At 54.0% G+C, this 25,353-nt stretch overlaps 2 protein-coding genes across 11 annotated transcripts; one reads left to right on the top strand and one right to left on the bottom strand.

Annotated features, from left to right (window-relative positions):
- Positions 1–2: 2 nt before the first annotated feature.
- On the bottom strand, positions 3–10,322 carry STAP2 (signal transducing adaptor family member 2). 6 transcript variants are annotated; one of them, XM_082379251.1, is made up of 13 exons: positions 10,085–10,318; positions 6,126–6,197; positions 5,864–5,986; positions 4,265–4,321; positions 3,666–3,766; positions 3,049–3,183; positions 2,627–2,723; positions 2,432–2,534; positions 2,223–2,306; positions 1,080–1,235; positions 901–993; positions 744–824; positions 3–489 (listed from the first exon to the last, which is right to left on the bottom strand). In XM_082379251.1, exons 1-13 carry the CDS (start codon positions 10,184–10,186, stop codon positions 347–349), a joined length of 1,347 nt encoding a protein of 448 aa, XP_082235377.1. In that variant the 5' UTR covers positions 10,187–10,318; the 3' UTR covers positions 3–346. The 6 variants fall into 6 exon arrangements, with proteins under 6 accessions (XP_082235377.1, XP_082235378.1, XP_082235380.1 ...); XM_082379252.1 differs by having other exon boundaries at positions 2,627–2,696; positions 10,085–10,315; XM_082379253.1 differs by having other exon boundaries at positions 331–581; positions 10,085–10,322.
- Positions 10,323–15,521: 5,199 nt separating this feature from the next.
- MPND (MPN domain containing) lies at positions 15,522–25,316 on the top strand. Of its 5 annotated transcripts, XM_082379242.1 has the most exons (14): positions 15,526–15,776; positions 15,883–16,071; positions 16,169–16,437; positions 17,166–17,402; positions 19,784–19,916; positions 20,799–20,883; positions 21,083–21,179; positions 21,481–21,553; positions 21,632–21,708; positions 22,541–22,709; positions 22,796–22,866; positions 23,416–23,505; positions 24,169–24,261; positions 25,072–25,316. In XM_082379242.1, exons 2-14 carry the CDS (start codon positions 16,065–16,067, stop codon positions 25,156–25,158), a joined length of 1,488 nt encoding a protein of 495 aa, XP_082235368.1. In that variant the 5' UTR covers positions 15,526–15,776; positions 15,883–16,064; the 3' UTR covers positions 25,159–25,316. The 5 variants fall into 5 exon arrangements, with proteins under 5 accessions (XP_082235367.1, XP_082235365.1, XP_082235369.1 ...); XM_082379241.1 differs by having other exon boundaries at positions 15,522–15,776; positions 15,909–16,071; positions 21,481–21,708; XM_082379239.1 differs by having other exon boundaries at positions 15,522–15,776; positions 21,481–21,708.
- Positions 25,317–25,353: the final 37 nt, after the last annotated feature.

The raw sequence follows: 25,353 nt of genomic DNA, 5'->3' as shown, positions 1-25,353 counted from the left end.
GCCAGGCGGTGCTGCTGCTTTAATTTTCGGGGCTGGGTGGCACTGGGTGTGTCTGGCCCTCTCTGGACCTCAGCTTTCTTGGCTGTAAAGTGGGCTTTTCTTGGGAATTCCCTGGCAGTCCAGTGGTCAGGACTCGGAGCTGTCACTGCTGAGGCCCGGGTTCGATCCCTGGTCGGGGAACTCAGATCCCATGAGCTGTGAGGCACAGCCCCCCAAAAAAGGCTTTTCTTGAGGGTCAGGAGGCAGGTTTTGCTGAGCTGAGGACCACTGTGGGCAGTCATCTGAGGGACCCCGCACTGCCGCACCCAGCCAAGCCAAACACGCAGGTCCTGGGGTCACTTGAGCTTTAATTCTGGGAGGAGGGATCTGCCTGACTGATGCACCACACTTGGAGATTGGCCCGCTGGTCCCCTGTGCACTCGGCTGCGTGCTCCAGCGCCAGTCTCCTCTGCAGTTTCCCTTTCAGCTCTGCTGTCACATCTGCCAACCCTGGGAGTGGGGAGGAGGGTGGTCCCTGAGGCTTCAGCGGCACCAGGGATTCCCCAGTCCAGGCTGTTCTCTCTTATATCCACCCAGGACTGCTGCAGAATTTTCGGGGCCCAGCATAAAATGAAAAATGTGTTCAGTGGACACGAGGAATTTCAAGATGGACACAGCAGAGCATTAAACCAAGCGTGGAGGTCACCCATGTGTGACTACACGGGTCCCCCGCTTGTGAAGCCCACCCTGCATTGACCCCTTACCTGTGGTCGGGGAGGAGAAAGCCTGCGCTGAGCTGACTGCCAGCTTCCTGGCCAGGCCACCGTTGAGGCCTTTTTTGGGCTCTGGTGGAGAAGGCAGATGAAGGCTGAGGCTGGCTCTTGGCTGGATGGGGAAGGGGCTGGGAAGAGGGACCCCTACCTGACTTGGGCACAATGGGTGGCTTTGGAGGCTTTGCCTGAAACATGGCCAACTTCCTGGGCTTCGGGACAACTGGTCGACTAGGGGAAGGCACTGCGTGGACAGAGGTGTGGCATGTCACATCCAGTCGTTAGCCTGCTTCTCATCCCCAACTCTCACCCACCCCGGCCGCCACCCACCGTCCTGGTTCACGTAGTTGGCAGCTGGGGCATCTCCAGTGGGGATCACATAGTTCTCATCCTGGTTCAGTAGTGGGGGCAGCTTGTCCTGGCTGGACACGGGCGCGATGGACGAGGGAGGCAGCTGCTTAGGGCCACCCCTAAGGGGTGCAGGACCTGGTGGGAAACTGTGGTCACTGTCAGGGCCCACGTGGTGCAGAGACACCTCAGGGTGAGGATGTATGTGCACACCTGGTTGCATGCATGTGTCCCTGTGCATGTGTGTCTGTGCATGTGCCCGTTTATGAGTCTGTGTGTGTGTCCCTGTGTAGCATATACATGGACACTGGGTGAATTTGCGGAAGTTGAATATATGCAAAGGGTTTATACACATGTGTGTGCATGACATCGCGTGGATGCTAAGGTATGTGCTTGGGCGCTTGTCTCTATTAGTGTGTGCACGCATGTATGTGTAAAAGTCTGAATTTGTGCTCTTGAGTGGGTATGTCTGCATTTGTGTGTACGTGCGTGATTGTGACGTGAGGTATGTATACGTGTGCTACATGGGACTGGAACTGTGTGACCCCCGTATTCATGCATGTGTGGAGCCACTATCTACATAGGACCTTCTGATTATGCAGGTGGACACATACAGGTTTGTGTTCATGAGTGTGGCATGTATGTATGTATGTATACTTGGGCCCATCATGCACGTGGGGTCCGAAGCATCTGCCCAGCCCAGGGAGAACTATACTGCTCACTCCACAGACCTTTCCAGTCTCTTCTTGCTTTGTAATCGGGACTACCTCCCACCCTGATTTCCCATCTCTACCTACTGAAATCCTTTGAGACCTTCAGCAAACACCCCCTCCTCCAGGAAGACTCCCCTCTACTCTGCCCTGCCTCCTCTTCTCCCAGCTCTAGGTGCCGCGCCTTCCCCACCACCCCCCGCCCCCAGCCCCAGGTTCGACTCCTCAGGGCTGGGAGTGTCTGTGCCCAGCCATGCCCGCCCCCTCCATAACCTGGAAGCCCCTAGAGAGCAAGGTCTGGGTAATTTCTCGGTCCCTGCAACTCTGGGTAGAAGATTGGGCACAGGTGACGCCATGAGGTTCCTAGGTCTTTCCCCACTCTGCCCCAGCGGCGACCGCGGGGACAGGGCATCACCTGGGCCGGGGGCCGAGGGGGCCGAGGGGGCCGAGGCCGTCACCCACACACTCTCGCCATTCTCTTTATCCGCCTCCACGTAGCCTGGAACAGAGAGGGCGGCCTGGAGGAGGCACGGCGGCTGGGGCCTGACCCAAGGGTGTCCGGGTCGCGGAGGGGGCGGGAGAGGCGTGGACTGGGCCCCCCGAGTTCCCTGAGGCTGTACCAACCTATCACTTTCTCGTAGTCATCGTCCAGCAGGAAGGGCATCAGCTTCTTATTGGAGTGCGACACGAAATAGTTGACCACTGCGTCGAGCGAGGTGCAGGAGAACTGGGGTCAGATAGGGGATGTTATCAGGGCTGGCGGGGAAGGGGAGCAGACCCAAGCCATTGCAATTCCCGGGACCCGGGCCCAGCTCTCACCGGCTCCTCCACGTCGATCACGTACTTGGGGCCCTCGCACTTCACTTTGTAGTGCCGGACCACCGGCGTCCTGCGAGGGCAGGGGCGAGTGAGTGGCCTGGGTGAGGACAAAAAATGGCCTGCCCCTCGTCCGGGCCCCGCCACGATGGCGGGCCTAACCCCGACTTGCTCCCCTGCACACTGACCACGCCACATCCTGGCGTGGGTCTCTGCAGGGGACCAGGCCCTCGAAAGACTCCACCTCCTAGAAAAACCCTGCGCCTGGTCCTGGCACTGCCCCCCAGGAGGACCGTCCTGTATGGATTCCATCCCGGGAGGCCCCGCCCCCGGCTCAACATTCTGCCTGGCCCCGCCCCTATATCTGACCACACCCCTGCACCCGACGCCCCTCCCACCCCGGCGCCGGGGACACGTTTGCGCACCCGTTGAGCGTCTGGAGCGTGCTGACCGACACTCCGCCCGCGCCGTCCCCGCTGGGCCGGAGCAGCAGGTTCCCGCACTCGGGGTGGCGCTCCAGGAGCAGCTGAGCCTCCAGCCGGCTCACTTTCAGGAAGCACCTAGGGCGGGCCGCGTCACTCAGCAGGACAGGCCCCGCCCCCAGAGACACAGCCACGCCCTCCCCACGTAACCCCGCCCCTGGGCACCCAGCCTTGCCCTCCCGTCCATGACCTGGTTCCTGGAGACCCTGCCTTGCCCGACCCCAGGCCCAGGCTCTGCCTCCGGAGGCTCAGGCTATCCTGCGGGCACACAGGCCAACACTCAGAGACCCATACCCGCCTCCCAGGCACCTATACCCTCTCCTGGAAAACTTGTCCCGCCCCCAGGCACCTAGGCCCGCCCATGGAGATCCAGGCCCGCCCCCAGGCAGCTAGACCCGCCCCAAACACCCAGTAGGGCTCCCAGCTGTGAGACCTAATCCCCGCCCCTGCCCGGATGCAGTCTTATGCTCAAGACCCAACGCCTGGAGACCCCACTCATTGCCCTCTCCGGCTTCATGCTGTCCAGCCCGCCACCATCCTGGAGACCCTCGGGCACTTACGAGGGCATCTCGAGCGCACGTCGTGCCTCTTCTTTGGCCAGGGCCTCGGCCATCATGTACAGGTGTCCGGGCAGCAGGGTCAGGTTGGACGGGACACGGAGCTGAGGGGGGCATTGGGGCGTCAGGGAATGGGAGGCTGTGACTATGTCACAGAGGGGCAAACTAAGGCCAGAGTGCGGATACAGCCAGGATGGGAACCCAGGTCTGGGGGCTCCAGAGCCACCTGACACCTCAGGGGCAAAGAGGGCATAGAGAGGACTTCGGTGATGAGGAGGACAGAGCAAATGCTAGCATGTAGGGTCTCAAACTCAGCGGCCTGCAGGGGGCAGACTGGGAACAAATGAGTAACCTAGAAATCAGGAATGTTTACTAACACTCCTGGTTTTTAAGTGATAGCAGCTGACTTTTAAATTTATAGCACTTTGGCAAAACAAAAGACGTTTATGGGCTACATCTGGCTCATAGGCCGCCAGTTTGTGACCAGTTTGCTATACTCGAGAGGTTTGTTTGGGGAATGAAGGTTGGAAATTAAAAAGAGGATTTCTGAGCAGGCCTAGTGGGGAATGGGGGAGAGAGGGGCCGAGGACGACCACTCTTACCTCCACCACCGTCAGGATGAAGCCTTTCCACATCTCCCGAGACTCCAGGCTCTCTACCTAGGGAGGGAAAGAAAAAGATTTTGTGTCGATGAGCCTCAGTCTAGTCATCTGTGAAATGGGAGTGAGGAATAAGAGTCCCTGTGTCCAAGGGCTGTTTTGAAGACTAAATGAGCTTGAACAGGTTAACTTAGAATGATGTCTGAATATAAGTTCTTAGTAATGTGGGGTACTGTTATTCTTTAATGTTATTACATCAACATTTAAAAAGTCAGATCATGTATCTCCTATGCTTGAAACCCTCCCTTGACTCCTACCTCCCTCAGGGTAGAAGCCCAGGTCCTCCTTGTCACCCACAGGCCCTGTACAACCTGCCCCTGTCCCCCCCACAACCCTCATTCCCTCCCTCTCTCCCCCTCTTTCACTCTGCTCCAGCCACAGGGGCTTTATATATATATATATATCACGTCTTCTTTATACATTCATCTGTCGATGGACATTTATGCTGCTTCCATGTCTTGGCTATTGTAAATAGTGCTGCAGTGAACATTGGGGTACATATATCTTTTCAGATTATTGTTTTCTCCCGATATATGCCCAGGAGTGGGATTGCAGGATCATATGGTAGCTCTATTTTTAGTTGTTTAAGGAACCTCCATACTGTTCTCCATAGTGACTGCACCAGTTTACATTCCCACCAACAGTGTAGGAGGGTTCCCTTTTCTCCACACCCTCTCCAGCATTTATTATTTGTAGACTTTTTGTTGATGGCCATTCTTTCTGGTGTGAGGTGGGTACCTCACTGTAGTTTTGATTTCCTTTTCTCTAATAATTAGCGATGTTGAGCATCTTATCATGTGCCTCTTGGCCATCTGTATGTCTTCTTTGGAGGAATGTCTGTTTAGATCTTCTGCCATTTTTTGATTGGGTTGTTTTTTTTTTTTGATATTGAGCTGTATGAGCTGTTTGTATATTTTGGAGATTAATCCCTTGTCAGCCACATCGTTTGCAAATATTTTCTCTTATTCTGTAGGTTGTCTTTTCATTTTGTTTATGGCTTCCTTTGCTGTGCAAAATCTTTTAAGTTTAATTAGGTCCCATTTGTTTATTTTTGTTTTTATTTTCATTACTCTAGGAGGTGGATCCAAAAAGATATTGCTGCAATTTATGTCAAAGAGTGTTCTGCCTATGTTTTCCTCTAGGAGTTTTACAGTATCCGGTCTTAAATTTAGGTCTTTAATCTATTTTGAGTTTATTTTTGGGTATGGTGTTAGAGAATGTTCTAAGCGCAGGGATTTTTAATTGTCTTAGTCACTGCCGTGACACTAGAAGAGTGTCTGGTACACAGTAGGTGCTCAATAATGTTAGCTGAAAGATTGGATGATGGCTGTGATGGTCCTTGTGGATCAGATCTTGTTCTGGGCACTTTACATATATTATCCCACTTTTCAGTTGAGGAAACTGAGGCCCAGAGAGGTTAAGTGACTTGCCCAGTGTCACCAACCCAGTGGTAAACTTTGTGTGACTCCATGCTAGTATGTGTTAATGGTGGGTGCGACAAGAAGGAAGGGTCTCCTACCAGCCCCACCTTAAGAGACCTACCTTGAACTTGATCTCCTGGTTCCTCAGGACCAAGCAAAAGTGGGTGCCAGGGTCATGGGAGCTCCCCCAGGGAGCTTCATCTGTGAGCTTCACAAACACGCCTAGGTCTAGCTTCTCCATATACTGGGGGCACAGTAGACAGGGTCTGAGCACCAGGCCTGTGGCCCCTCAGGCCCCCTGTCTTAGACATACCATCCACGTCCTCTGCTTGGTCCCTGGGGTCAAGGTGGGCCAATTCTTGAGCTTTCATTTCCATCCTTACCTGGGAGTCCCGATAGCTATTGTAGAAATAGAGAGTCAGGCCCTGGAGGCCTGCCCAGAACTTCTTGTAATCCTGTGGACCAGAGTTGGAGAAAGAGAAGGAGGTGAGGTGGCGAGGCTGAGTACCTCCATCATAGTCTACCTCAGGACATTTGCACTGGCTCTTCTCTCTGCCTGAACACTCTTCTCCCAGATCTTTACATAGTTTCCTTCATCACCTGCTTTGGCTCTTTGAACAAGTGTTGCCTTCTTGGGGAGGCCCTCCTCATCCATGGCCCGTCTTCTGGGGATCTGTTACTCTCTGAGAAAGGACCAAAGGGAACCTACAGGGGTAGGAGCTTTAGGAGTAATTTGTGCTAACTCACTTTATGGTTTTCCATCCATCCACCCACTCATCCATCTGTTCCACCCTCCCATCCTTCCATCCTCCCATCCACCCATACATACATATAACCCCCTCTCCCCTTATCCACCCTGTAAATATTAACATCTCCTAGGTGCCAGGCACTGGGCTAGGTGCTCAGTCTACAGTCAGAATTTCACAAGGCTCTGGACACTAGAAGGTCTGCAGATTCAGGATTTCCCCCTCAGGATTCTGAATTCCAAATGTCCTAGCTCTCTGGAGGCCGAAGGGGCTGATACAGATCAGATTATAAGATTCTAGAATCTTTTTCACCAAATATTCCCTGAGCACCTACTCTGCGCTCAGCTCTGTTGCAGGCAAAATAATAAATGGGGCATGGCTTCCTTTTCTAAATAGATGATGTTCTGGGAATTCCCTGGCGGTCCAGTGGTTAGGACTCTGTGCTTTCACTGCAGGGGGCACAGGTTCCATCCCTGGGGGTGAAGGGTGGGGGTGGGGGCTAAGATCCCGCAAGCTGCATGGTGCAGCCAAATAAAATAAAATAATGATGTTTTAGAAAGATAGAGAAAGCATAGATACTTAAATCCTCCAAAGAAGAGAAACTAGCACCCTCAGGGAGGGATAGATCCTGGACCAAGAGATCACAGAGGAGGAGAGAAGCCCTCCAACTGGGAAATCTGGGAAGACTTCCTGAAAGAGGAGGTACTTTAATTAGTCCATGATAATGAGGATAGCTCTTATATTGACAGTGATCATCCATCCATCAATCCACCTATCAATTTATCCATCTGCCTACCCATCCATTCATCCAGCCACACATCCATCCATTCATCCTTTTTTTTTCCCCACAAACTTTTATTTATTTATTTTTGTTTGCATTGGGTCCTAGTTGTGGCATGCGGGATCTTTCGTTGTGGCGTGTGTGCTTCTCTCTAGTTGTGGCGCGCGGGCCCAGCTGCCCTGCGGCATGTGGGATCCTAGTTCCCCGACCAGGGATCGAACCAGCGTCCCCCGCACAGGAAGGCAGACTCCCAGCCACTGGACCACCAGGGAAGTCCCCATTCATCCTTTTTATCCACTTATGTACTCACCCATCCATCCACCTGTCTACAAGCATGCCTCATTTTATTGCACTTCACAGATATTCTGTTTCTGTTTTTTTTTACAAATTGAAGATTTGTGGCTACCCTGCTTTGAAGAAGTCTTTCGGCGCCATTTTTCCAACAGTGTTATTTTTAAATTAAGGTACGTACATTGTTTTTTTAAGATAGAATGCTATTTCACACTTAATAGAGTACAGTCGAGTGTAAACATAAATTTTATAGGCACTGGGAAGCCAAAAAATTCACATGACTCACTTGATTGCAATATTCGCTTTATTGTGGGACTTCCCTGGTGGTCTAGTGGTGGGACTCGGTGCTCCCATTGCAGGGGGCCTGGGTTCAATCCCTGGTTGGGGAACTAGATCCTGCATGCCACAACTAACAGTTTGCATGCTGCAACTGAGAAGCCCGCCTGCCACAGCTGAGGATCCCGCATGCTGCAACTAAGACCTGGCAGCAGCCAAAATAAATAAATACATACATACATAAATACGCAAATACATAATAAATAAATACATACATAAATAAATAATATATATTTGCTTTACTGTGGTGGTCTGGAACCAAACCTGCAGTGTCTCCGAAGTATAGCTCTGTGTATCCATCCATTCACCTATGTGTCCCTCCACCCATTCACCCATCTGTCCATCCATAGGTACATACTACATACATACATTTAACATTTACTGAAGACCTACTATGTGCCAGGCACTGGGAATACAGCAGTGATTAAACTCACATGGTCAGACCTACTTTGTCATGCACCAGCTATGTGCCATCCATTGCACATTGTTTAAGCTATCTGTGCCTCAGTTTCCCCACCTATAAAATGGCAATAATAATGGTGCCTGCCTGGGACTTCCCTGGCAGTCTAGTGGTTAAGACTCCGGGCTTCCACTGCAGCGGGCACAGATTCGATCCCTGGTCCAGGAACTAAGATCCCACATGCCTCTTGGCATGGCCAAAAAAAAAAAAAAAAAAAAGGTACCTGCCTCAGAGACTGTTGTGAGAATTGGGTGAATTAATACATGCAAAGCGCTGAGTCAGATCCTTAGCATGCTAAGAGTTATCCCTCGGGACTTCCCTGGTGGTGCAGTGGTTAAGAATCTGCGTGCCAATGCAGGGAACACGGGTTCGAGCCCTGGTCCGGGAAGATCCCACATGCCATGGAGCAACTAAGCGCGTGTGCCACAACTACTGAGCCTGCACTCTTAGCCCAGAAGCCACAACTACTGAGCCCACGTGCCACAACTACTGAAGCCCGCTGCGCATAGAGCCCCTGCTCCGCAACAAGAGAAGCCACCACAATGAGAAGCTCGAGCACCACAAGGAAGAGTAGCCCCGCTCGCTGCAACTAGAGAAAGCCCGCGAGCAGCAGCGAAGACCCAACGCAGCCAAAAATAAATTAAAAAAAAAAAAAGAGAGATATCCCTCTTCTGTAACCATGCCTATGGCCTTTTCAACCCATTTTATTTTTTTAGTTTTAATTTTAATTTTATGTTTTTGGCCTCACGGTGTGGCCTGTGGGATCCTATTTCCCCGACCAGGGATAGAACCTGCACCCCCTACAGCGGAAGTGTGGGGTCTTGACCATCGGACGACCAAGGGAGTCCTTTTTTTTTTTCTCTCCATTTTATAATAGAGAAAACCGAGGCACAACGATGCAGAGTCACTTGTACACGGCTTGGGAGTCAGGACCGCGCGGAGCAGGGATGTGAACTTGGGTCTCATCCTCTGGGGCCCTCGCGCTCTTTCTTAACCCCTGAGATCTCCTGCCTCTGGATGCTTTCTAGGCTGGGGAGGATTTGGATGCATGGAGGCGGAAGGACAGGAGGAGGAAACTGCCAGGGCAAAGGCAGAGAAAAGCCTGGTTGGTTTGCGTCCTGGTAGGAGATGAGTATGCGGGGTGGGCCTTAGTGGGAACCAGGCTGGGCTTTATTCTGAGAAGGACACACAAACACACACACACAGACACACAGACACACACACACACACACACACACAGACACACAGACACACACAGTGGGCCCCTGGCCAGTATCTGGTCCTGTGGGACGTAGCCCCCATTAATTCTCACTGCCCCTCCTCGCAATCTCTACTGACTTTGACCCCTGGGTCTGAAGTTCACAGAGTTAGCTCAGGGCGGCGGGGGGGTGGGGGTGGGGTGGGGGGGAGGTGTGGGAATCAGAAGGCTCCCCATTTCCTGGAGTAAATTCGCTGATCCTCTTTGTATCCGAGAGAGACACAAAGAGACCAAGACAGAGAGAGATGGAAGAGACACAGAGAAAGAGAAAGAGCTCAGATCAGAATCAGAGACACAGAGAGAGACAGAGACAGACAGACAGAGGGACGTAAGCTTGCCCAGCCCCCAGTCCGTGCCCTGCCCCACCCAGCACCCACCGCATTCTCCTTGGCCGGCTGCGGAGGTCTAGGCTCAGAGAGGTGCTGCACCTGGCCTAGGTCACCCAGCAGCGCCAGCTGGGAGCGTCTTACCCGGTCTCGGGGCCCCTTCTTCTCCAGGAAGCTCTCGTGGTAGTGTGAGGGCAGGCTGCTCTTGGGCTTGGGAACCCGGGGTGGCCTCAGGGCCAAGGCCATGGCGGGCCCAGGTCCTTGGCCTGGCCTCTCCCTCCAGTGGGTGCCCCAGCTGAGCCAGGAAGCAGAGAAACAGGTTCCAGGGGAATTTCCTCTCTTCTGTCAGCTCCCGAGCTCCCTCCCCTGCCAGGGCTGGATGGGGGCTGGGCCTGGGCAGGTCCCGAGATCCTAGGGAAATCCCCTCCTCTCTGGTGCCCACAAGAGGTCAGGGAGGCCTGGCTGGAGTAAGGGAACAGAGGAGAGAGCTGCTGGGAGCTGTCAGTGCGGGGTCATCAGGAGGGGGACCTGCCTAAGCAAAGGCCTGGAAGGGAGAGAACGGAGTCTGGTGCCAGAGTGGTGAGGGGATGAGACCAGAGAGTGAAACAATGTCCAGGAAGCCCGTTAGGCTGCCTGGACGTTAGAACAATCTTGTTTGTATCTACCAAAAATCTTGCAGGGATTTTGACAGGAATAGCACTAAACCTGTATATCAGTTGAGGTAGACTTGACATCTTTTATGTACTGGGTTGAGTCTTCCAACCCACAGACATGGTCCTTCTCTTCCTTCCTTCCTCCCTCCCTCCTTCTCTCTCTTTTTCTCTCTTTTTCTTTCTTTCTTTCTTTCTTTCTCTCTCTCTCTCTCTCTCTCTCTCCCTCTCCCTCTCTCCCTCCCTCCCTCCCTCCCTCTCTCTTTCTTTCTTTCTTTCTTTCTTAGTAATTATAAACACCATTGTATTTTTAGTTCCAGTTTTCACATTCATTGCTAGCATACAGACATGCCATTGATTTTTGGGTGCTGATCTCTTATCCTATAACCTTGCTGAACTAACCCACTTCTTAGTTCAAGGGGCGTTTTTGGTCGATTTCTTGTGATTTTGTACACAGGCCATCATGTCATCTGCAGATAGGGTTAGTTTCATTTCTTCCACCTTTCCAATCTGTATGCCTTTTATTTCCTTTTCTTGTCTTGTTGTGCTGGCTAGCGCTTCCAGGACTCTGTTGAATAAGAGTGGTGAGGGTGGACATCTTTGCCTTGTTCCCAGTCTTAAGGGGAAAAGTGTGATTTCCTTGGCAGTCCAGTGGTTCAGACTCCATGCTTCCACTGCAGAGGGCATGGGTTCAATCCCTGGTGGGGGAAATAAGATCCCACATGCCACGTGGCATGGCCAAAAAGAAAAAATTGTTCCGTCTTTCACCATAAAGTACAGTGTTAACTGAAGTTTTGTAGACGTGCTTCACCAAGTTGAGGTAGTTTCCCTCTGTTCCTAGTTTGCTGAGAGTTTTTATTATGAGTGGGTGTTGAATTCTGTCAAATGCTTTTTCTGCATGAATTGATACGTTCTTATGATGTTTCTTCTTTAGCTTGTGTGTTAGTTTTCTGTGGTCGATATAATAAATTATCACAAATTTAAAGGCTTAAAACAACACAAATGTATTATCTTACAGCTCTGTAGGTTAGGAGTCCTATGTGGATCTCACAAAGCTAAAATCAGGGTGTGTTGGCAGGGCTGTTTTCCTTTCTGAAGGCTCAAAAAATGAATCTATTTCCTTGCCTCTTCAGCTTCTAGAAGCTTTCCTCATTCCTTCCTCCATCCACAAAGCCAGCAACTGTGGGTAGGAACCTCACATCATATCACTCTGAATTTCTTCCATAGTTATCTCTTCCTGACTCTATTCCACTTTTAAGGACCCCTGTTATTACATTGGGCTCAGCAGATAATCCAGGATCATCTCTTTATTTTATTTTAATTTTTTAAAAATTAATTAATTTATTTAGGCTGCGCCAGGTCTCAGTTGTGGCACATGGGATCTTTTGTTGTGGCAGGCGGGCTTTTTAGTTGTGGCATGCATGCGGGATCCAGTTCCCCGACCAGGGATTGAACCCTGGGCCCCCTGCATTGGGAGCGTGGAGCCCTACCCACTGGACCACCAGGGAAGTCCCAGGATCATCTCTTTATTTTAAAGTCAGCTGATTAGCAACTGTAATTCCATCTGCAACGGTAAATCCCCTTTGCCATGTAACCTAAATATTCACAGGCTCTGGGGATTCAGACATGGACACCTTTAGGGAACCATTATTCCACCCACCACAGTCTCTTAAATATGGTGGAAAACACTGATTGAATTTGGCATACTGAACCAGCCTTGCACCCGTGGAATAAACTTCACTTGGTCATGATGTATATAATTCTTTTTATATATTGCTGAATTCTATTTATTAATATTTTGGTAAGGATTTTTGTGTTTGGATTCATGAGGTATCTCCTGTAGTTTTCTTTCTTTGTACTCTCCTTATCTGGTTTTGGTGTCAGGGAGATGCTAGCTTCATAAAATGACTTGGGGGGACTTCCCCGGCGGTCCAGTGGTTAAGACTTTGCCTTCTAATGCAGGGGAGGCAGGTTCTATCCTTGGTCAGGGAGATAAGATCCCATATGCCTCGTGGCCAAAAAACCAAAACATAAAACAGAAGCAATATTGTAACAAATTCAATAAAGACTTTAGAAATAGTCCACATCAAAAAAAATCTTAAAAAAAAATGAATTGGGAAATATTCCCTCTTCAACTTTCTGGAAGAGAATATGTAAAATGGTATTAATTCTTCTTTGAACCTTCATAGAATTCTCCATCTGGGCCTGGAGATTTCTTTTTTGGGGACTTTTTTTTCCCCCAAGCAAATGAATACTTTTATTAGCATGGTAAAAAACATTTTTTTTAAACACATAGTGTTTTGACCTCAAATACTTGTCAGGTCTGCTACAGAAATGAACGTGTAGCTAAACAATTTAAGAATCTTGAAGATACCTAGTTCCTTTTTGGGGACTTTTAAAATTACAAATTCAATTTCCTTAGTAGTTATAGGGCTGCCTGGACTTTATACGCATAGCAAAGAATAGCCTTTGGAATCTGCTCAAGAACTGTGTAGTCTGGGCAACCTCTTCATCTCCTGAACTGTCTGGTAATGTTGATTATACTATCTGCCATATAGGGGTGCTGTAAATGGTTAATGGTTAATAAGGTCACAGCAGGTAGTTTTTTCTTTTTTAATAAATTTTATTTATTTATTTATTTTTGGCTGCGTTGGGCCTTTGTTGCTGCGCGCGGGCTTTCTCTAGTTGCGGCGAGCGGGGGCTACCCTTCCTTTCTGTGCCCGGGCTTCTCATTGAGGTGGCTTCTCTTGTTTCAGAGCGCGGGCTCTAGGAGCGTAGGCTCAGTAGTTATGCCTCGTGGGCTCCAGAGCGCAGGCTCAGTAGTCGTGGCGCACGGGCCTAGTTGCTCCGCGGTATGTGGGATCTTCCAGGCTCAGGGCTCGGACCTGTGTCCCCTCACTGGCAGACGGATTCTTAATTAATTAATTAATTAATTTTATTTTTGTCTGTGTTGGGTCTTCGTTTCTGTGCAAGGGCTTTCTCCAGTTGTGGCGGGGGCCACTCTTCATCACGGTGCGCGGGCCTCTCACTATCGCGGCCTCTCTTGTTGCAGAGCACAGGCTCCAGACGCACAGGCTCAGTAGTTGTGGCTCACGGGCCTAGTTGCTCCGCGGTATGTGGGATCTTCCCAGACCAGGGCTCGAACCCGTGTCCTCTGCATTAGCAGGCAGATTCTCAACCACTACGCCACCAGGGAAGCCCTGGCAGGCGGATTCTTAACCGCTGCACCACCAGGGAAGTCCACACAGCAGTTAGTTTTAATTTTATTTATCAAAGGCAATGGGGAGGGAGGTGGTCATAGTTGTATTTTATAAAGATCCCTCTGGGGCCAGCCAGGGTGAGAGATGGACAGGGTGTAGGTGAGTATGGAGGCCTGAGTCCCTAGGAAATGATCCAGATGGGAGAGGCTCGAGATCCAGCCCTGGGTTTTGTAAGAGAGCCAAAGAGAAAGTAGGCAAGGGAATGGGGGAATAAACGGGCCAGTTTGAGCTCTGCTGAGTCTAAGGGGCTGGGGGATGCCTAGTTGATGGCTAGACCCTGGGTGGGTGGTGAGATGACTCCAAAAGGAGGTTTGGACTGGACACAAAGTGAGTGTCAATGAAATTTAACTATCAAGTTAAGAAGAAGAAAAAAGGGAATTTTATTTGAGCCAAACTGAGGATTATAACAGAGGAAGCAGATTCTCAGAAAGCACTGAGAGCTGTTCTGCCTGTTAGAAGCTGAAGGCACAGTCATATACATTTTATATATTTATTTATTTATTTACGCTGCACCACGGGGCATGCGGGATCTTTAGTTCCCCAACGGGAGCGAACGCGCCCTCCCTGCAGTGGAAGCATGGAGTCTTAACCACTGGACCGCCTTGAGACAAAGGATCATACATCAAAATGACATACTGATATTTTACATAAAGTTCACCAAGGATAGATAGTCCAGGTAAGCCCGTAAAAAGGGAGGAGCAAATCATCCTAATCCCCTACAGAGCTGGGAAAGAACACTATTCTTTTAAGAAGTTACATTTACTGTTGAGTAGGCATTCCCATCTTCCCATGTTTGAGGATGGCTGGTTAATGTGTAATGCAGATTAGGGAGAGAGGGAGGAAGGAGGTCCAAACAAACAGAGAATTTTGTTTACTTTTTCTTGTCCTGCCTTAAAATACAAATTTTATTTCATCATGAGTAATAATAATCATTCACATTCCCTAGCTCTTACGCTTTGTCAAGCCCTGGTCTTTAACAACTCTGAAGTAGGAATTATTATCCCCAGGAGGAAACAGGGAGGTGGAGACACTTGGCCAAAGTCACAGAGCTGGGAAGTGGTGGAGCAGGATTTGGAGCCAGGTCCAGTCTGATTCCAGATCATCCTGGCTGGACACCCCCGCCCCTAACATACTGTCCCCTCTTCCAGACCGGGGTCGGGTACACCGATCTGCGGCTGAGCCCAGCCAAAGGTGCCCTGCAGCTTGACGGAGCCCCCACCCCTGGTTTTAAGCCCTGCGAGGGGCTGGTGAGTCCCAGCGCTGGGAGGTGGCCCTGCGCCTCGGAGCAGAGGTCCCGGGACAGTCGCCACCGACAAAAAAAAGGGCTGCAGCTGCGCGGCGCACTTCTAGCCGGGCTCCGCCCACATGCACGAAGCGCTAGGGTTGGGTGGGAGGCGGACGCCGCGAGCCAGGTTTGACCCGCGAGCTGATTGGCTAGCTGAGGACAAGACCCTACAACTGATTGGATGCGTGAGGCCGGAGTCTCTTGCTGACTGCTAGAGGAGGAGCAGTTTAACACTGATTGGCTGGAAGGAAGCCAGCCTCTACCGTCTATTGGCTGAAGATGAAATGACCCAGTTATAATTGGTTGGCTGGCTCTGCTGTGATCCAATCATGGAATCAGTCGAGGGCCGCCGGGGAGGGTGGAAGTTAACCCTTTAGAGACTGCCGCCCGGCGTGGGCGCTCTACAGTCGCGGCGCGGGGTTGCTTCCCCATTCTAGCCCGTAGCCCCAGGGCAGTGTGGCTCATTCTCCCGGGCCTCAGTGTCTCCCCGGTCCCAAGAGCCGAGGCCTGTGTGTCCCTCAATAGGAGTGGCCGCGGACCTCAATTTCCTCGCTCGTCGTAATGGGCTGAGCCCCCCTTATCCCCCAGCCCCAGGCCTCAATCCTGTAGGCGATGGTTGGAGTCATTGGTTCTCCGAAAGCGTAAGTCCCCGGCCTCAGTTTCCCCAGTGGTACCCTGAGCTCTCGGCTACCACCCCCCTCCCATGGAAGGTGGCCTCAGGCCTCAGTTTTCCGAATGGTCTCGCAGGGCTGAGCCGCCACCTCCCTCTCCAGCGTGTGCAGGCCGGAGGCCTGACTTTCCCCACTCGCTCCTGCTGACCCGCCCACCCGCGGCGGCCAATGGCTGGGGCGCTCCCCCCTCGGGACGAAGCCGCGTCACGTGCAGGGAAGAAAGAACCAGAGGCGCGCTGGGCGTGGGGCTGAGCGGCCATGGCAGGTACGGCGGGCCTGGCGGGGGGCCGGCAAGGCGTTGGGCGGGGTGGCTGGACCAGCTCGGGGTGCGCGGCCCCGCTGCAGCCTGTCGCTGCCCGCAGCTCCGGAGCCGCTGTCCCCCGCGGGCGGCGCGGGCGAGGAGGCGCCGGATGAGGACGAGGACGAGGCGGAGGCCGAGGACTCTGAGCGGCCGGGGGCATCGGGTGGCGCGCGCAGCGGCGGCGGAGGCGGCGGCGGTGGCGGCGGGGCCGGGCCAGGGAGCTGCAGCGGGTCGGGGGGCGCGCTCACCAGGCGCGCGGTCACGCTGCGGGTGCTCCTGAAAGACGCGCTGCTGGAGCCCGGCGCCGGGGTGCTGTCCATCTACTATCTGGTGAGCGCCCCCTAGCCGCATCCCATCCTAGCTGGTGCAAAAGGGGAAACCGGAGTCCAGTGTGCTTTCTTGCCTCAGGCCGAGCCCCGGTGTGGGGAGGGGAAACTGAGGTACGGAGCATCCTGAGCCAGCACGAGTCCTTCTGGGCGGGAGAGCATTGTTCACGAAACACTCCACTCCACAAAGGAGAAACTTAGGCTCAGAGAGGACACTAGTGCCTTCCTGACTGTGTGACCTCACTCAACCTCTCCGTTTCCCAGTTTTCCCATCTGTAGAATGGGATTTTCTTTCCTCCCATGGGGTTGCGTGAGGATTCAATGAATAAAGTGCTCAGCAGTATGCCTGCTACACAGTAAGTGCTTTATAAGTGTTTGCAATTATTACTATTATTGTTGTTGTGCTCTTTGTGAGTGGGAGCAACTTGTGAATTGAACACCTGCTGTGTGCCAGGCTGTGCTGGGTGTTAGGGACACAGCAGAGGATCAAGACAGACCCTGTTCCTGCCCTTTGGGGCTCACAGTCCGGTGAAGGGAGGGGGGACAGTCATATAACTGGACAGTTCCAATCCAGGCTGATCGGGATGGTACCTAAGCTGGAAGCCTTCCTGGAAGGAAGCAGGAAGTGGTTACCAAACCCTGGGAAGCAGCATGGGGTCAGGGAGGACTTCTCAGAGGAGGGGTCTTGATGGGTACCAGCTCCTGGGCCCAGCCAGCCCACTGTCATTGCAGGGGAAGAAGTTCGTGGGAGACCTGCAGCCCGATGGGAGGATTGTGTGGCAGGAAACGGGCCAGGTGTTCAACTCACCCAGCGCCTGGGCCACCCATTGCAAGAAGCTGGTGAACCCGGCCAAGAAGTCTGGCTGTGGCTGGGCCTCTGTCAAGTACAAGGGCCAGAAACTGGACAAGTACAAGGCTGCCTGGCTCCGGCGAAACCAGCTCCATATACCTGCAGCTGCCGCCGATGAGGTGCGTCCTTCAGCCTCCCTGACTCACTGTTGGATAAGGAGTACCCAGAGAGAGGATGTTGGAGCTGGGGCCTTGAAGGATGAACAGGAGTTGGTCAGAGAAAGGTGAATGGAAGAGTTTTCCAGAGGAAGGAATGGCATGTGCAAAGCCTTGTAGGCATGAAGCAACACATGCTGCTTAGGGAACCATTATTAGCTGATGCAGCTGGACATTCAGATGCCTTGGTAGCTGAAGGGGCTGGAGACATCGGCAGGGACCAGATCTGGGAGGGTCTTGAATGCCATGATAGTAATAGATATTCTTTGAATGTTCACCAGCTGGGTTGAACTTGGCCAAGGACCCTCTCTGGGTTCCTAGTCTTTTTCATATGTAAAATAGAGATGATAATGGTACCCAGGTGTATTACACACACACACCTGGCTGGCAAATCTGATATCTTTAGGGCCACTGGCAGGCTGGAAACTCAGGCAAAAGTTGATGCTGCAGTCTTGAGGCAGAATTCCTTGTTTTCCAGGAAACCTTAGTTTTTGCTCTTAAGGCCTTTCAACTGATTGGATGAGGCCCACTGACATTATCAAGGGTAATCTTTATTGAAAGTCAACTTATTGTAGATGTGAACCACATCTACCCAATGCCTTCAAAGCAACACCTCGACTAGTGTTTGATTAAATAACTGGGTACTATATCCTAGCCAAGTTGACTTTTAAAACTAACTTTCACACCATGCCATAGGGCTATTCATTCAGCAAGTATTTAGTAAATGCCACCTGTGTGCCAGGCCCTCTTCTAGGTGCTGGGGATAAAACAGAGACCAAAATGAGAAAAAATCTCTGCTTTCATGGAGAGAGAAACAAATAAGTCCATCTTACTGTATGTTGGCGGAAGTAAGCAGGGGCAGGGAATGGGAGTGGTGGGAGGGTTAGGGTGGTCAGGGAAGGCCTCACTGAGAAGGTGACATTTGATCAGTGAACTGAAGGAGGGGAGTGAGGGAGCCATAAGGCCTTCTGGAAAACAGCACATGCAAAGGCCCTGAGGCTGGACTGTGGCTGGTGTTTTTGAGGAGCAGTGAGGCTCCAGTGTGTCTGGAGCAGAGTGAGCAAGGGGTAGAGAGGGAGGAGGTGAGGACCAGGGCCGGGGGGAGGACAGGGGCAAGTCGTGCAGGACCTCATGGGCTGCGGGGTAGACTTGGGCTTTTACCCTGAGGGAGGTGGGAGCCCTGGAGGGCTGTGGGCAGAGGAGGGGACGGGACCTGACTCAGGTGCTCACGGCCGCCCTCTGGTGGCTGCTGTAGGGTGTAGGGAGGACAGACTGGGGCCGGGGCGCGAGAGTAGGAGCCGGGGAATCGGGGTGCAGGTGATTGTACAGATCCAGGTGGCTGATGATGGAGTGGACCAGGCCAGCCATTGAGGGGGGAGGAAGTGGGCAAATTCTGGTTAATTCTGAAAGTGGATCTGATGGGATGTGCTGATGGATCTGATGTTGTTGTTAGGAGATGTTTTGTTCTGAGCAAGCGGGTGGACAGGATTGCCCTCATCAGAGATGTGGGGAGGAGCAGGTTTGGGGGGATGGTCAGGGGCAGGGTGGCCATGTTGAGTGTGAACCCCCCGCGAGGAGATGTCAAGGAGCAGCTGGACCCCGAGTCAGGAGCTCAGGAGAGCCCCAGGCTGGAGTCAGGACTGTGGGCAGTTGTTCAGGGGGTAGATGGGGTTTGAGGCCACCCAGGAGGGATGTGGGTGGGGAAGGAAAGAGGCCCGAGGACCCAGCCCTGGGCCAGCGAGTGAGATGGGGGAGAATAAGGGGGTCCAGGAGAGGTGGGAGGGAAGCCAGGTGAGTGGGGGTGTCCCTGGGGAGTTTCCGGGAGGAGAGGAACTGACCCGGGCAGATGCTGCCGAGAGGGGGGCGGGGGACAGAGACTGAGATGTGACCGTTGGGTTTGGACACAGAGAGGTCACCTCGGCAAGGGGTCTTGAGGAGAGAGCAGGGGGAGAGGTTATTGAGAGAATCTGGTAAAATAATCCATGCAAAGTGCTGGCTTGCTTGCTGGATGAATGGAGCAACAGGGCATATGCTAAATGCTTTGCACGCATTCTCATTTCACACTTACGCCACCCCTGTGGGGCTGGAGGTCATTGTGCCGTTTTACAGATGAGGAGACTAGAGCCCAAAGTTTGTCTGTAATAGGCAGAGGCGGGATTCGAACCTTCGAGGCTAGTCCACAGCCTAGATTGTTTCTGCTCACTCCCTCCCTCTAGTGGGCACCTGGGGCAACGACAGGAACCGGAGCCCCAGGCCAGCCAGAGGTCTCTGTGGAACTTGCGGGGAGGGTAGGGAGCAGCCGGCTGAGAGTCCCGTCGCTGTCCCCCCAACCCCGACCCCGCCAGAGCCCGGCCAGCGAAGGAGAGGAGGAGGAGCTGATGATGGAGGAAGAGGAGGAGGAGGTTCTGACAGGAGCCTCAGCGGAGGACAAGAGTCGGAGACCACCGGTGAAGGGCCCCTCGGAGCCTGTCCATCCTGGTGAGAGGTGGGGGGAGGAGGGGAGGAGGAAGGGCAGGAGGCCGACAGAACTCAGGTGGGGGAGGAGGCTGGGGGCAAGTCTGGCCTTTCTTTTCCTTAGAGCCCCCAAGATGCCTGGCTGACTTCCCAGCCCCCGCTGCCTAATTTCACTCTCACTGCCTGACTTCTTTAAGCTCTAATACTACATTTCTTGGTCCCACTGCCCAATTTCTTTATCTGCTGCCGGATTTCTTCACCATGCCGCCTGATTTCCTTGCTCGCCCGTAGGATTTCTTTGCCCTGTTGCCTGATTTCTAGCCCTGCCGCCTGATTTCTTTGCCCCGCTGCCTGGTCCTCACGGGATTTCCTGAGCCCTTCATCTGATTTATTTTTTTCTTTTTAAAATTTATTTATTTATTCACTTATGGCTGTGTTGGGTCTTCGTTTCTGTGCGAGGGCTTTCTCTAGTTGTGGCAAGCGGGGGCCACTCTTCATCGCGGTGCGCGGGCCCCTCACTATCGCGGCCTCTCTTGCTGCGGAAGCACAGGCTCCAGATGCGCAGGCTCAGTAATTGTGGCCCACGGGCCCAGTTGCTCCGCGGCATGTGGGATCCTCCCAGACCAGGGCTCGAACCCGTGTCCCCTGCACTGGTAGGCAGACTCTCAACCACTGCGCCACCAGGGAAGCCCCCATCTGATTTTTTAAATCTCTTCTGTCTGATTTGTTAACCTGCCGCCTGATTTCCCAGTCCACTTGCCTGATTTTTAAGGCTGCCCCTGGAGTGTTTTTTTTGTTTTTTTTTTCTTTCTTGGGCTGCCTGGTCTTCATTTTCCAGTTCCTGGCTGGGGGAGGAACTGACGCTGCCTTTTTTTTTTTTTTCCCCCTTACCCCCCAACCCCGCAGAGGCCACGCCCCCAGGGAAAAGGGTGGAAAACAAGATCCGGGTGCCTGTGCGCTACTGCATGCTGGGTAGTCGAGACTCTGCCAGGTCAGATACACCCCGTGCCTGCCGGGACCCTCACCCCCATCGGTGTGAGCTCTTGCCGGCGTGTGGGGAGCAAAGGCAGGGGTAGAGTGGAGACAAGGCCTCGGGTCCGAGCTGGCTGTGGGCGGCTGGGAAGCCAGCGTGGGGGTGAGGGAAGCGCCTGGGGGTTCCTGAGGCTGTGGAACCCTCCTGGCTCCTTCAGGAACCCGCACACCCTGGTGGAAGTAACATCCTTCGCAGCTATCAACAAGTTCCAGCCGTTCAACGTGGCCATCTCTAGCAACGTGCTGTTCCTGCTGGTGTGTGCCCAGCTCCTGCCTTGCCCCTTAGGGGTCAGGAGCTCTCAGGCCTGGGCAGGGGGTGTCCGTCCCCACCCCCACCCCCACCCCGGCCAGAGGATCCCTGGAAGGTCGGCTCCATGAGAGCAGAGACCTTGTCTGCTCTGTTCACTACCGGTAAACAGTAGGCACTCAATGTCTGAATGAAGCAGGAGGTGGGTGGGCTGACCCCGTCACAACGCAAGGGCCCTGGCCCCCAGGACGGCCTTGGGGTGGCGGGGCGCAGTCTGAGCGGGTCTTCCAATGTCCCTCCCCTCCCCAGGACTTCCACAGCCACCTGACCCGCAGCCAGGTCGTGGGGTACCTGGGCGGCCGCTGGGACATCAACAGTCAGAGTGGGTATTTGGGGCCTGTGGGCAGGGGGGTGTTTGGGGCTGGGGTCGATGTCCACGCCTTCTCCCGCCTCTGCGCAGCGCTGACGGTGCGGAGAGCCTTCCCCTGTCGGAGCCGCCTGGGGGACGCGGACACCGCGGCCACCATGGAAGAGGAGGTGAGGGGGCGCAGGGCGACTCCGCGTTCTGGGGAAGGCTGGCGCGGACACAGCTGTCCTGGCTACCGCCTCCTGGCGCCTAGCACCGTGTCGCCGCTCAGCAAGGGTGCAAATGGGTGTGTGTGACCTCCGGTCCCCTCACCTGTGACCCCCACCGTCATACTTCCTTCTGTACAGACGCCGCCGCCGGCCCCTTCCCCTCTGAGCCTGTCTGGCACCTGGTAAAGGCCCGATAAGTATTAGCTGCCGTCCTTAATGTTTTCATAGGGTGCTTAGTACGCGCCTGTGCTCCACACTCAACCTTGGCACAGGGCACAGAATGGGTGTGGATTCGGAGCGCGCACGTTTCTCCGCCCATTTCTTCCTTTCTCTTTACCCTATCTCTTTATTTAACTATTGACTGAGCGCCTGCTATGTGCCGGGAATTGTTCCTTGAGCTGGGGATACAGCAGTGAGCAAAATAACCTTTTAACTTAGATTTATGTGAGGAGCATCTTTTTTTTTTTTTTTTTGGCCACACCACTCGGCTTGCGGGATCTTAGTTCCCCGACCAGGGATTGAACACCAGGCCCTGGGCAGTGAAAGCGTGGAGTCCTAACCACTGGACCGCCAGGGACTATAGCAGCAACTTTTTTACGTTATTTGTTGACTGTCCCCCCCCACTGGACTCACTGAGGGCGGAGCAGGGTGTGTCTCCGTCACTGCTGTGTCCTCAGGCCTGGTACACAGCAGGCGCTCATTAAATGCTGGCCGCGTGGGGCTGGATGGGTGCCAGGCACGTGAGCGCACTAGGGCTGCTAGAACCCCTGGCCCCGCGCGTCTCTGTCCCCAGATTTACCAGAGCCTGCTCCTGCGGGGCCTGTCCCTGGTGGGCTGGTACCATAGCCACCCGTACAGCCCGGCGCTGCCGTCGCTGCAGGACATCGACGCGCAGATGGAGTACCAGCTGCGGCTGCAGGGCTCCAGCAACGGCTTCCAGCCCTGCCTCGCCCTGCTCTGCTGTGAGCCCCGGGAGGGGGCGGGCGTGGGGCCCCAGCAGGCCACCGAGCCTCCAGGCCCAGCCCGTTCTCTCTCTCTCCTCCCCCAGCCCCTTACTACTCTGGTAACCCGGGCCCGGAGTCCAAGATCTCGCCCTTCTGGGTGATGCCGCCCCCTGAGGTAGGCGGGGCTGCTGGGAGGCGTGGGCGGGGCCCTGTGTGGGTGTGGGAGGGGTCAGGAGGCCTTGTTAGCGGTAGGAAGCCAGTACTCTGGTTCCGGGCTCATCTGGGGGAGCTGGGGCCTGCTTCTCTCATCTGTGAAATGGGAGCATAATCATTGCCCTGAGGCAGTGGGCGTGAGGGGTGTTGAAAAGGTGGGTGCTCTACCTGTAGCGTGCTGCTTTTGCCACCAAGGTCGCCTCCTTCCTGAGCCCTGTCTGGTTTCATTCCCCAAGTCCATCTCGGGGTCAGAAATCAGCTTTAGAAAGGAATTCCGGAGCCATGGCCGCTCCTCTGTGTGTGGTGGGGAGGGTGCCACCCTGCCTCCCTAGTCGCATTGCTGGGTTCCTTTAAGGTCTCGTGCGGCTCTGGATCTGATCCGAGTGCGGAGCCAGGCCTGCAGTATCAATTCTCTGACTCCCAGCCCTGGGCACTTCCTGCTGTGCTCTGCCATCTTGGACGGGGGCCGGGTTGGGGGTAGCTAGGGGTGACTGGCGTGTATCTCTGCCAGCAAAGGCCCAGTGACTATGGCATCCCCATGGACGTGGAAATGGCCTACGTCCAGGATGGCTTCCTGACTAATGACGTCCTTCATGAGATGGTGAGTTCACTGCCGCGTGAGGTGGGTGGGGGTGGGGTGGGCGCCCAGCTGGATGGACGTGACACTGTAGGACTTGGGAAGCGCTGGCTGAACGAGCCACATCAGGGCCGAGTCAGGCTCCTCTTCCGCTCCTGAAAATCACGGGCTCTTAGGATCAAGTCCCAGATCCTTGCCTCGGCCCCTCCTACCTCTCCCCCCTCACCCTCCTGGCTGTTCTGGAACATGCTAGGGATGCTCCCGCCTTGGGCCTCCGCACCTGCCAGTGATTCTCCAAGTGGGGACACGTGAGAACCTCGGGTGTTACTCGGACGAATAGCAAGCAGGCATTTAAACAAATGGAGCTAGTTCGTCACACCTGTGACTTCACTGATGTTACTGCTCTGGCTGAGCCTAAACCACGGAGCCGTGTCAGGGCCGGGGCGGGTATAAAGAATCACATTCAGTGTGCCTGCTGCTTCTACGGAAGTTGTCTCCCCCTCCAGGGGGCCTTCCTGCCAAGCTCCTTAATTTCTCCAGGACCTGGGTAACGTCCACATGCCGCGCTGCATTAGACTAGAGGCCCCCTGAGGGGTGGCAGCAGTGTCTGTCCCACTCGCTGCTGTATCGCGAGTGCCTGGCCCAGGAAGCGCGGTCGCTGGGGCTCACCTGTCCCCCGTTCCTTAGATGCTGCTGGTGGAGTTCTACAAGGGCGCCCCTGACCTCGTCAGGTTCCAGGAGCCTTGGAACCAGGAGCACACCTACCTCGACAAGCTCAAGGTGAGACTCATGCCGAGTCCCGTGCAAAACCCCTTCTTTTATAAAGATCTCCGGGAGCCCCGGGGACCCCCCCCACCCCCTCTCCCTCCAGAATATATCCGTGGGCAGCCTGAAGAGAAGTGAGTTCTTACCTGGGCCTGGACAAAAATACTTCAGTCAGAAATGAATGCTGCCAGAGAAAAGTTGTGTTTTATCACATGGGGGTGGTGACGCTGGTGGATATCACCATCAAAACGCAGATGAAAATGCAAAAGCCCCGTAGACCTCATGACCCCTGGGACATCCCAGCTGGAGACGCTGCTCTGGGCCCTGCTTCTCCCGGGGCCGTCCACGGAGGTGCAGGAGGGGTTCTGAATCTTAAGCAGCAGCAAAGCCGAACCGAGCAGAGTGGCTGGTGCTGGGAGTGGGTTTGTCTAGCCCGCTGGCCCTACAGTTGGTTAACGGGACGTGTCGGCAGGGGCTCCGCATATTTCCTGCCTGAGAGTCGTTCTCAGAAGACACTACCCACTCCGCTTTGCAGAGAAATAGCTTCACACGTTTGCTTGTTTTGTTCAGACTTAACAGTGACCAGGGCTTAAAGCTGCCACTGGTCACCTCCCAGCCCGGTGCTAGGTGCGTGGGGTGGGGTGGCCTCGGCACACGAGGGGGGCGCGTGTAAGGGCAGGATTTGGAGGGTGTGGAGGAACCTCACCCCCAAAGGACGACATCCCCAGGCCTTGAGGTGTGGCTTTAGGGACATGGCTGCGTGCTTGGGTTAGGAGGGCCCCCTGGCAGGCTGCAGCCCTGAGGCACCAGGCCTCCTTGTTTCAGATCTCCCTGGCCAGCAGGACGCCCAAGGACCAGGGCCTGTGCCATGTGCTGGAGCAGGTTTACAGCGTCCTCAAGCAGGGGAGCTGAGAGCACCAGCCTCCAAGGACCGGGGAGGCCTTTGGTCAGATGTCGCTCCCCGAGGCTCTGGGTGAGGGGAATCGGCCCAGGGCCTTTGTGCTGCTTTGTTGCTGTGTGACTGAGGTGTGTGACGGCAGAGGCTCAGATAATAAAGGAGAAACAGCCTAGGCATGTGTCTCACGGATGCAGGAGGGGTTGCTGTTC

The sequence above is a fragment of the Balaenoptera borealis genome (assembly GCF_965194805.1).
Source record: "Balaenoptera borealis genome assembly, chromosome: 2".
NCBI lineage: Eukaryota > Metazoa > Chordata > Mammalia > Artiodactyla > Balaenopteridae > Balaenoptera > Balaenoptera borealis.
Note: the sequence above shows the minus strand (reverse complement) of the source record. Positions and strands in the feature narration are given on the sequence as shown.